Below are 10,507 nucleotides of genomic sequence, written 5' to 3'. Positions count from 1 at the left end.
AACGTAAAGTGACACCAGTACCGTGCGCTTAGTGTTAGCGTTTTTAGAACCCGAGAAAAATCGGACGGGAGTTTCCCAGTTAATGAAAGTTTTATTCAGAGATTTGACGCGTTTAGTGCGGACATTTGGAAATGGCGAGTTCATAATTTTATTCCTACCCCATCATACGTGAAGATCGGACAACATTGATTAATTAAAAGCGTTGGGCAGGGATATGCTATAAAGAAATGTTTCAATGTGTCCTGCTGCAAATGTCTCTGAAAACAATTCCAGAACCCCTGGAAAAAATTGAGCAGGAGTTGCTTATACTTGAGAGAGAGAGAGAGAGAGAGAGAGAGAGAGAGAGAGAGAGAGAGAGATTTGATCATATTTACAAATGAATGCCGGTATTGGAGAACAGTAAACTAACAATACATGTATTCTAGCAAAGTTGAACCTCACCTCAATGAGTGTTTGAAACTCGCTGTAAAATTAGCTAGACATGCAGGGCTGACTGCTTGTAAAAAATTGTTAGCCCTGCCAAAGACCTACTTGCTCTGCATATTTTAAAATTACTTTTACATGTGTTGCTACATGTATCTATCTTCTAATGAAGTACGATGGACCTAATTCGTATCTAGTACATGTACATTATATTGTATTAAAGTTTTTATCTACGGTAGGATATGCAGTAAAATGTATTAAATTGACGAGGTCTGTCCATTTAGTTACAGGTACAATAATGAAGTTGATTCATCTAAATTTTATTTAGCAGAAATTTTATCACGTCCGATCGGGCGACTATACCAAGAAATTTATTCGCCCGTGGTAAATTACATGCGTCTCGGGCGGTCGGGCGCACGGTTATTTCAAACACTGAACGGGCTCAAGCCTCTAAATGTATAAAGAACAAGAATCTGAAGTTGGTCGAAAATTAGAAAAAATAGCTGACGTTTCAAGTGAATCTGCAATACAAGTTAAAAATAATTATAATTTTAAACCGCGTTCATGTTTTCGAGGGGTTATTTGGCTTGGGAAAGTGATCATTTCTATGTGTTTGTGAGGTTGTTTTTTTGTTGTTTTTTTAGATAAATATATTGTAAAATAGAAACGATTTTAGTTGTATTTCTGGTTAGAATATTAAGACATGATTAAACTACATGTATATGAAATTGAAAATTTAACCCTAATGGGTTTCAAAAATAAAATTACACTATTACATGTAGGCTGTATTAGTTTATTCATTGTTAATGCGAGCATGCGATCGCAAAAGAAGAAAAGAATTTCAATTATTAGCCGCGCAACACAATTTAGATTAGCGCAATATATGTACACATTTATATATATGAAGAAATTTTGTGATATACATTTTGTAAATAATTGATCCATACATATTTGATTTCCCCTTCAAAACCAGGAGTCAATAACGTTGTTTTGAGTTCTTTTTGAAGTGATGCATGAAAAGTGAATGAATAACGTTGTTGAATGACGTCGCGAATATTTGTAACATTATTTGTTAAAAACTGCTACATTGATGGTTTTTATCGAACTTTGACATCTTTTTCTTTAAAAAACGAACTAGAATACCCCATAAATTTTTTTCATAAATATTTTTCAAATTATTTTTGTTTTGCTTTGATATAAATATTATCAAGATGAACAGCACCAAATTATGTCTATTTTAAGTTGAATTATGCAATGAATAAAGTCAATTACTATTATTTTCTATATAATTCAATGGAAAACAGTGTCGCCACCGTTAAAACAATTGTATGTTGAAGACGTAATTACCAAAAAACTGCTGTTGAATGAAAAACAATTTTCACAGAGTAGTATATACATTGTCAAGATACATCGGTCAAATTTTCAGATGGGGTTTTCGAGTGAGAAAAAAAGGTCTGTAAACCCGCGACCTACGTTAAATAGCCACATATAGATCGATAACTGTGTTATTTCTGCACCGATTTTGATGCGGTTTTTTACGCTCGACTCGGTAAAGAAAATTCTTTTTAAACACAATTAAATACGATTTCATTCATAGGCCCTTTTTTCAAAAAGTGAAATATATATATCAAAAGTGATAAACAGTTTTTGCAATAAATCAGTTAAAATATGTCTTGTGTGTTAATTTTTTAGTAGTATTATAGACTACCTATGCAGATACAGTGATTTCAATCAGCGCCGGGTCGCTTTAGTGCAGACAGATCTCAGGTAGATTAAATTAATAACCCCACGTAGTTTGGGCCTTCAGAAAATCGATAATAATGCAATATGTATATAAGATGGATGTTTGACATTTAAAGATAGCATTATCGTCTCCATATCCTATACATCGAGTAGAAATCTCACGTGTTCTCATTGAACACGTGGTTGCCTATTGAGTTAACTTACGCGTATTCATTTTGAGCTTTTCACACCATATTGATTGATTGATGTTTTCCGCCACACTCAACATTTCTTCAGTTATCTGGTGGCGCCCAGTTTTTATTTGTGGAAGAGAGAACCCAGATATAATGTACCTGGGAAAAGACCACCGACCTTCCGAAAGTAAACTGGGAAACTTTCCCACTTACCGGTGCGAGCGGGATTCGAACCCGCGCCGACAGAGGTGAGAGGCCGTATGATTTTGAGCGCGATGCTATAACAACATAGATTACAGCCACCCACCCTCAGCTTCTGCATTGACATTTTTTTGTTCCTTAAAAGATTTAAATTTATATTACAAAGTATGCGTATCGTTGTAAATATCAAGTTCTATATCAAGACAACGAGGCTGATATCACGTGGTCTATATACTTTAAATACGATGATGGATTTACGGAGTGGCGTAGCCACCCTTCCTCCTATTTTTTTTTTTTTTAATTTAAGGTAACTTTTGGTCTCTTGTTTAGAAATAATCTAAACGATAAAAGAAGCAATAATTGTATACACTCTCGAAAAAGTAAACGACAAAATGTTTTGATTTATTGAATTACCTTTATTGGGATAATTTACATTTTTTCCCCGAACCCTTAAAATTTGTATCATTTTATTAATTTCACCTTGTTAAATTGACAGACATAAGCAAATATGACTATTACATCTATAACATATTTCAAGCCCTATACATGTTTTAAAATCCAGAAGGTTTCAGGGACTTTGTTCGAATCCCGGCTGCGAAAGCCCTACATTGTAAGTCGTTAAAACAGGTAGTGACAGTTCCATCGCCAAACGCTCGGCATCTGGTGTGAATGTCACCGGTCCTCGGATATGACCTTAAATACGGATGCCCTGTGTCACAGTAGGTGTGACACGCTAAACAACCCTCACTGCTCATTGGCGGTAAGCTGCGAGCAAAGACCTAAATTTGAAGTCCTTCTCTGGTCTTGGTGACTTCTCCATATCACAGGTGCTTGGGTCCAGGACCCCCCCCCCCCCCCCCCGAATAAGCTAGAAGAGTTATTATAACACTACTGTTATAATAATCAGTGATGGTATTTTTCTAAAAGGGCTTATTTTGAATTATTTTGGATTTATGGGTATGCATGACGTTGTTGACATGTATTAGAAATATTTTCAACCAATTAAATCAAACGTGGGGTGGGCCTTGAACCCAAGCACCTCTGTTCCATTCTCAATGACCACGCAGCAAGTGACAACATGACGATAATTCAGCCCCACCATAGACTTTCCTCCCGGAAAAACGGACCCGGGATAGATATTCCCCCATAGGAGGAAAAAGCGCCCCAACATATAATTTCCACCTATGTACAAAATCAGTATAGATGCTAAGAACAGGGTCAAATATTTAAAACGCCGTTTTGGGAAAAGTACATCATATAAGGATTGAATTCTTGGAAACACTTTCTTACTTTTATATAAACATTTACCTAATGCCTTGTTCACACGAAGAATCTAATTTGTATTAAACGTAATATAAGTTAATGCGAATTAAATCTGAACCTCTTTCACACGGAAATTTTAATTCGCATCCATGTGAACGAGGCAAAAACATAATCAATTTAAGGTGCAAAATATTTTAAGGAGGTACTCTACATCGTCATAATGGTTGACTTCCTATTAAAACTATTAATATCGGCAATATTTTTCTAATCATTAAAAACTTTCTCGCCTAACTGACTAGGTCAGTAGCTTAGCACGTCGACTGCTGAACTGTAGATCGCGTGTTCGAGTCCCGCAGGGGATTTTTATTTTTCTCAGATTACTTTCAACTAAAACAACATTTTTTGACTAAATAAAGTAAATTTGAAAGTTTTCAATTTCAAAATATTGTTGTACATATCCTTCACTTTTCATCCATATCAAATTTCTCAGGTGTAGCACACCTCCTTAAGAAGAAATATTTTACCGCTTGTAAAGAAATTCCTGAAATTTTGATTTTGATGAAATCAATGCATTTGCCCGATAAAAAACTTAACTGCTTATGTTATTTTAAATCCCCGTTAATCTAGTGTAAAACAAATCATTGGATGCCTTTTGAAGGATTTAATTAACGGTTTACAATAGTCTTGAAACCCAGCGTTGACAGAGACATGTACATATTGAGTTTTTCACCCACCCACCCTCCTTCAAAAAGACAAAACAAAAGTAAGAAGCGAAAGAAAAAAAATAATGATCCGATCCATTAAGGGGCTGGTGACATTTAATATTAGTGCTGTGAGTAATTTGGAAATTTTGTTCAAATGAATACCGATTGGCCACTGTGTCGTGTATATATCGTTATATTTCTTTAAAAATATATAATCATGTAGAATACAAAACGATGTTTCAAGTTTGGCTTTTAAGAAATCATATGACTTCGCTGCATTTGTCATTTTCTATTCATCCATTTTGACTATATTAATATCAGCTTTTTTTATGAAGGAAGAAAAACTAAGCATCCTTTTCCCCCTTGACGGCAGTGTCCTTTTGAAAGGTGTCGGCTGTCCTTTGAAACGAGGACAGTTCAAAGTTTAACTACCCAGACCTCCATTCTTACCTGAAGACAGAATGAAGCATCATGTGAAGAATAACTGTGATAAAGTATAATCTTATACATGTGCTAGATATTACTCAATAATTTAATTCTTATTGTGTCCTTGTCTCTGATTGGTCAAATTCCAATTGAGGAACGCAAGTTATTTTTGTATATTTATATTACAAATCGCATTTTCCTCTATGAACTAACCAATTTCAGCGCGCGACACAATCCATTCACATTGACTATGAACGAATTATGAACTAGCGACTGAGAGAGCGTACTATTATTTGAAGAAATACATGTGTTACAAAGATCTCGAAAGTCACACTTTTGGATTAAGATTGTAAACTTACGTGGATTATCATCCCAATCTTGCGGTCTCCTACGTCCAAAATACAGTGCACCTTGCAATGTTGAGAAAAGGCAGGGTGCATGAGACGAAATGTGACGTCATGTCTATGTGTTGACGTACGTCACAACAAATACTGTGACAGAGGATAGGAGTTTGTTTTATGCAACAAAATAGCGTAGATCGTACGCTACGTCATAAATCGTGTGGTGTGTAATCACGTGATACGCGAAAGTGAAAGTGTAGTACAAACAATGGCAGTGTCCGACAAAATCTATTCTATAAAGTTAGAGGAAACTGATGTTCCTGGAGCGAAGTTTCGTTGTTCTGATGTGTCAGAACATTCAGTCGTTGAACTGAAGCGATGGTTAGAATGCAGGGGAATGTTACAAGCGGGTACAAAACCCGAATTAGTCAAAAGGTAAGAAACACTTAAACACATGCGTACATTTTCATCCCATGTATATACACGCTGTACACCACGATTTATTGTTCATCATCCGTATATATTATAATTATGATTGGTAAAAATACGTCTTAAAACTATATCTTAATTCATTTACCACGGGAGTATCGTTCTGTCAGCGATTCATTGCATACATTTTCATGTGTAGCGAATAAAAAAGGGGGGTGTGGGAGGGTCAAGACGATTTTGCTAGAGGCTTAATTGTCTTAGGTTGTAAATGAATATATTCAATTCTTGTTATTTGAAATTATTGACATATAGTGGTCGATTACAAATGTGTATGTAAATGGTAATCTCCTTTGTCAATTAAATTACAGCAGATCTACTGCAAATAAAAAATACTTTATATGAAATAAAACATTCAAACAGTGGCCTTCTTAAAAGTTCTTGAAACACCTAATATATAAGCATACATATCAGCACGCCATTCATGCATATGCTTAGAAATTACATTTGTCAATTTTTTAGGTGCCTAGAATGCATAGAGTCCAAGAACACAGACATCATAATTTCTGTGGATGGGGGAATCTGGTACGAGGAGAAAGTACGAGAGGTGTTATCCACTGCCCGCAGTAAATCATCAGCTGATATGATACCTCTTTTACCTACAAGTGGTTGGCAAAAATTTCCTTCAGGGAGTATTCCTAAAGGATTCTGTTATGGAAGAATATATGAACATATAATACTAACTGCCAAAGTATATGAGAAAAAAAGTAAAACGTCGACGTCTGATAGTGAAAGTGAAGACAATTTGACAGACTTCAATACTTCAAAACCGATGGTGAAAGGACGTCAATATTTTGCCAGCGGCCATGTAAAAGATATTAAGAGTATTGCAAAAGGTGAATACTTTTTTGTCAAATCAACTGTGATGGCATCATACACTCAACAAAAGCTATATCATGTGACTTTAACTTTGGGATCTCCATCTGGGAAAATATTGGATGCCTCGTGTGATTGTAAAGCTTCAGCAATGGGACGATGTAACCATATAGCTTCGTTATTATTTGCTTTGGAGGATTACACATTACAGTTTGGATACGATCCGGATGCTTGCACTAGCAAGCTATGTACATGGAATGTAGGACGGAAGGCTAAAAGGCAACCTCAGCCATGTTATTCCACATCATACAACAAAAAGTTAAAAGCGGATAGGTACAGAAATTATAATCCTATGACTACTAAATTGGATGAAACTAAATTTGCGAATGAATTTATTGCTACATTGCCAAATTCTGGATCATATTGTATGTTTGACCAAATATTAGAAATTGAATATAGTGATTATGTGGTTGACATTAAAAATTTAAATGAAAGAACCAATTATTCTTTGAATTTGATCAAACAAGATGCATCTGAACCTTATGAAGTCCCAAACACTGATAGACAGGCTGAATCTATTATGTGGCACAGCAGTCGCAATTGTAGAATAACTGCATCTGTAGCAAAGGAAGTCAGTAGTGTTAAAAGCCCAAGGGCTAAATATAACCTTTTGGAGCGGATTCTATGGGGCAAAAAGCTTCCCCAATTGAAAAGTTTAAAGTATGGACAAGAAAATGAAGATAATGCATTTACGCAATATGTTAATCTGAGTAAGGGAAACAATGAAACAACAAGAAAAAGTGGTTTCTGGATAAATCCCGAGTACCCTGAATTAGGATGTAGCCCAGATGGACTAATCTATGATGCTAACAATAATCTTATTGGTGTTTTGGAAATAAAATGTCCATTAGTATTGAAAGACAAAGACCCATTATGTATAGAGAGTCTAAAGCCGTGTCAACGATTTAACTTGTGTTATACAATAGAAAATGGTATCCTGTCTTTGAAAAAAACCCATAAGTACTATGCTCAGGTTCAAATGCAAATGGGACTTTGTAATGTGAAATTTTGTGATTTTGTAATTTGGTCTAGTGCAAAAACTTTGATTCAGAGAATCCATTTTGATGGAGAATATTGGCATGATCTCCGAGATAAATTAATTTTATTTCATCATAAATGTATGATGCCGGAATACCTAGAAATGAGGATTCCAAGAAAACTCTTGCCAGTAGAACTTTAAATACATGTATATATTGCAAGTGTTCATCAGTGCAAATATTCATACATGCACCTGCAATTTATAATGATAAAGAGTAAAATAAATAATGTTATTATTTTGTATGAGATACACATATGATATATCAAATGTCTTGACTTCTTCATTTACATGTATTTTTGTACATAAAAAAGCAAAAAAAATAATTATAGATTCAGATTTTTATTGGTTTTGAACAGTGTCACACTTTCACAATGTGTGAAAAGATATAGACTACATTTGTAAGTTTCAGAGACCACACTCAATCCACAAATCTAGAGGTCTCCAAAAGGCCTTCCATAAGGGTGGAACTCCACTCCTTGTGAAAATTGCCTCAAATAAATAAAACGTGTATATGTAAAATTTTAGTCGCTCTTGCATGAATATTACCAAAATGTACATGTACATTACGTAACATTTAACACAAAAATACAGACAAACTTGTGACCACAATACCCGACTTGGGCCAGGCACATGAAATGTGGTGGGGTTAAACTAGTGAGATCTCAACCCCCCCCCCCCCCAAACAAGTGGTCAAAAGAAAACAAAGGCAGTAAAAGACGAACTATAATAATCAAGCAGATATTAGCCCAATCATCTGAACCACAATAAATGTACTGAAGAAAAAAATCATGCAACAAAAAGATACTTCTCTAATGAATGCAAGGTCAGGCTGGAATTCATTTATAAATTTAGAATTATTTTATCAAGTTTAATGTTCAATGCTCATTTTACAAGTGGACTTTGGTAATTGACTAGAAATCCAATTATATGCACTATTTCTGTGGCTACTGGTTTGAGACTAAGAGGTATTGTTGTTCCTATTATTTTAAATTTTTTCATGCGCTCAATTGCTCGTTCCACATGAATGCGTACTCGTGCAATGCGTTTTGTCAATATTTCTTCTTGAGGGGTTAGTCGATCTCTTCCTGAAAGAAATGGTGGAATGTTAAGGTCTACTTTTCTTGGGTTCAGTATATCCCGAATCAAAAACCCTCGATCCGCTATCACCAAGTCTCCAGGATTAAGCAAGTCAGCCAAACCAGACTTTACAGTTATCTCCTTGTCTGATATACTTCCCTCATATACATCTGATAAAAATGTAACTGCTCCTGTAGGTGCAACACCAACCAAACATTTCAATGTTGGATTATTTTTATACGAGGAATACATATTACCTTGCTCAGCAAAATCCCGTGATGACTGAGTAAATATCTCAAAGCAATCAATTATCACACGGACATTTTTGAAGGACCTAAAGCAAGCAGGCAAATGTTTTTGAATTAAAGCCCTAGATGGAAACATTTTTTTACGAATACCACCAGTAACTTTATATAAATATTGAATCCAAGTGTTAATTGTTGAAGAGACAGTACTGATGCTTACTCCATATCTGTATGCAAGATCTTTATTTGGAAACCTATGCCTTAACTTCATAAGAACCAATAATAACTGATTTCTTGTCGATAGTTTGGTTTGTCGTTGTTTTGAGTCGTTTCGCCTTTTCTTTGGTGATTTTGTTTTATTTCCTTTCCAATATTTCAGTTCATATACACCTCCGGCATTTTCCAAGACCTTAAAAAAGTGGTTAAATTGTTCAACATTTAAACCTGTGTAAAATTTAAAAAGTTTTCCTTTTGTTGCCAATTGCTCGTAATCAAACTTGTTTTTGGTGTTCTGTTTTTGCGGACTCTTTTGCTTTGAATGCCCTTCATTTTTCCTCAGCCTTCTCTCAATTTTATTGGCAAGAATATCACTGCAATGAAAAGTAGTTTGTGTCCCACAATCTTGTATTTGTGTTGCACAATGAATTGCGTTCTTTTGGGTCTGCTCCTGTTTGACATGTTCCTGAGAAATGCAAATGTACATGTGTCATTCAAAAGTTATGAGACATATTTAATGAAAATTTTAGTCTTTACAAATCCTTAAGTTTCAGACAAAATATACAAAAATAAGACATAAAATGAGTGTCAAGAATATTATATTCGAGATATTTGTTTAAACTGAAGAAAGTTTATAAATGTGAATATCTACGAATGTCATTCAAAAATGGTACAATTAACATGTAACTCCTTTTGATGTTATGAATGCAGGTATGCTTTACTTAAAATGGACAAAATTTTGCAGGTTTCAGGAAACTGAAAAAAGAACTTACATTCTGATTCATATCAGACCCGGTCCCAGTACATATAGTGTCAGACTGATCATGGTTGACTATATTTGTTCTGTTCTCCTTAATATGGCCACGATGCATATCACAAGTGCTAGTAGAAGTTGAAGGTATTGCCTCATCTTGTAAGGATAGTAATGCTTCTGACACGTCCTTTAACATTCTTTTAGAAACAGGATTGCTCCGTGGAGTGGGTGGTTTCCTTTTCCTAGAGAATTTTTATGCCTAAAAATAATATTGTAAATTGAAAAAATACTCGTTTGTTTTGTTCACAAAAACATATTTTGGCTTGAAATTATGGCTCTTGTTGAGACTTCTTAAGAACATTTGTTTCCTGGTACATGTAGATACAAACCATTAAATTTTCATTATTTTTTTTAATTTTTTTTTTTTTTATACATATTTAGGGGTGTTTATATGCCACCGTAAATTTGTTTTAATAACCCATCGTTTTTGGACATAATAAACAAAAAGGCAAAAAATAAAACTTGAAAACTATAAAAGAC

General features: G+C 34.7%; 2 protein-coding genes across 2 annotated transcripts; one reads left to right on the top strand and one right to left on the bottom strand.

The window, feature by feature from the left end:
• The first annotated feature begins 5,472 nt into the window (after positions 1–5,472).
• On the top strand, positions 5,473–7,930 carry LOC130046282 (uncharacterized). Its single transcript, XM_056143100.1, has 2 exons — positions 5,473–5,709; positions 6,223–7,930. Exons 1-2 carry the CDS (start codon positions 5,543–5,545, stop codon positions 7,814–7,816), a joined length of 1,761 nt encoding a protein of 586 aa, XP_055999075.1. The 5' UTR covers positions 5,473–5,542; the 3' UTR covers positions 7,817–7,930.
• A 68-nt stretch (positions 7,931–7,998) lies between these two features.
• LOC125681637 (uncharacterized) lies at positions 7,999–10,220 on the bottom strand. The gene is made up of 2 exons (XM_056143101.1): positions 9,987–10,220; positions 7,999–9,679 (listed from the first exon to the last, which is right to left on the bottom strand). The coding sequence occupies exons 1-2, from the start codon at positions 10,161–10,163 to the stop codon at positions 8,558–8,560; spliced, it is 1,299 nt and encodes a 432-aa protein (XP_055999076.1). The 5' UTR covers positions 10,164–10,220; the 3' UTR covers positions 7,999–8,557.
• Positions 10,221–10,507: the final 287 nt, after the last annotated feature.

This window comes from Ostrea edulis, chromosome 7 (genome assembly GCF_947568905.1).
Source record: "Ostrea edulis chromosome 7, xbOstEdul1.1, whole genome shotgun sequence".
NCBI lineage: Eukaryota > Metazoa > Mollusca > Bivalvia > Ostreida > Ostreidae > Ostrea > Ostrea edulis.
Note: the sequence above shows the minus strand (reverse complement) of the source record. Positions and strands in the feature narration are given on the sequence as shown.

Coding starts and splice junctions, on each gene's coding strand:
- LOC130046282 (XM_056143100.1), top strand. CDS start 5,543: ATGGCAGTGTCCGACAAAATCTATTCTATAAAGTTAGAGGAAACTGAT. Junction 5,710..6,222: donor AAACCCGAATTAGTCAAAAG/GTAAGAAACACT, acceptor TCAATTTTTTAG/GTGCCTAGAATGCATAGAGT.
- LOC125681637 (XM_056143101.1), bottom strand. CDS start 10,163: ATGTTAAAGGACGTGTCAGAAGCATTACTATCCTTACAAGATGAGGCA. Junction 9,680..9,986: donor GGTCTGATATGAATCAGAAT/GTAAGTTCTTTT, acceptor TGCATTTCTCAG/GAACATGTCAAACAGGAGCA.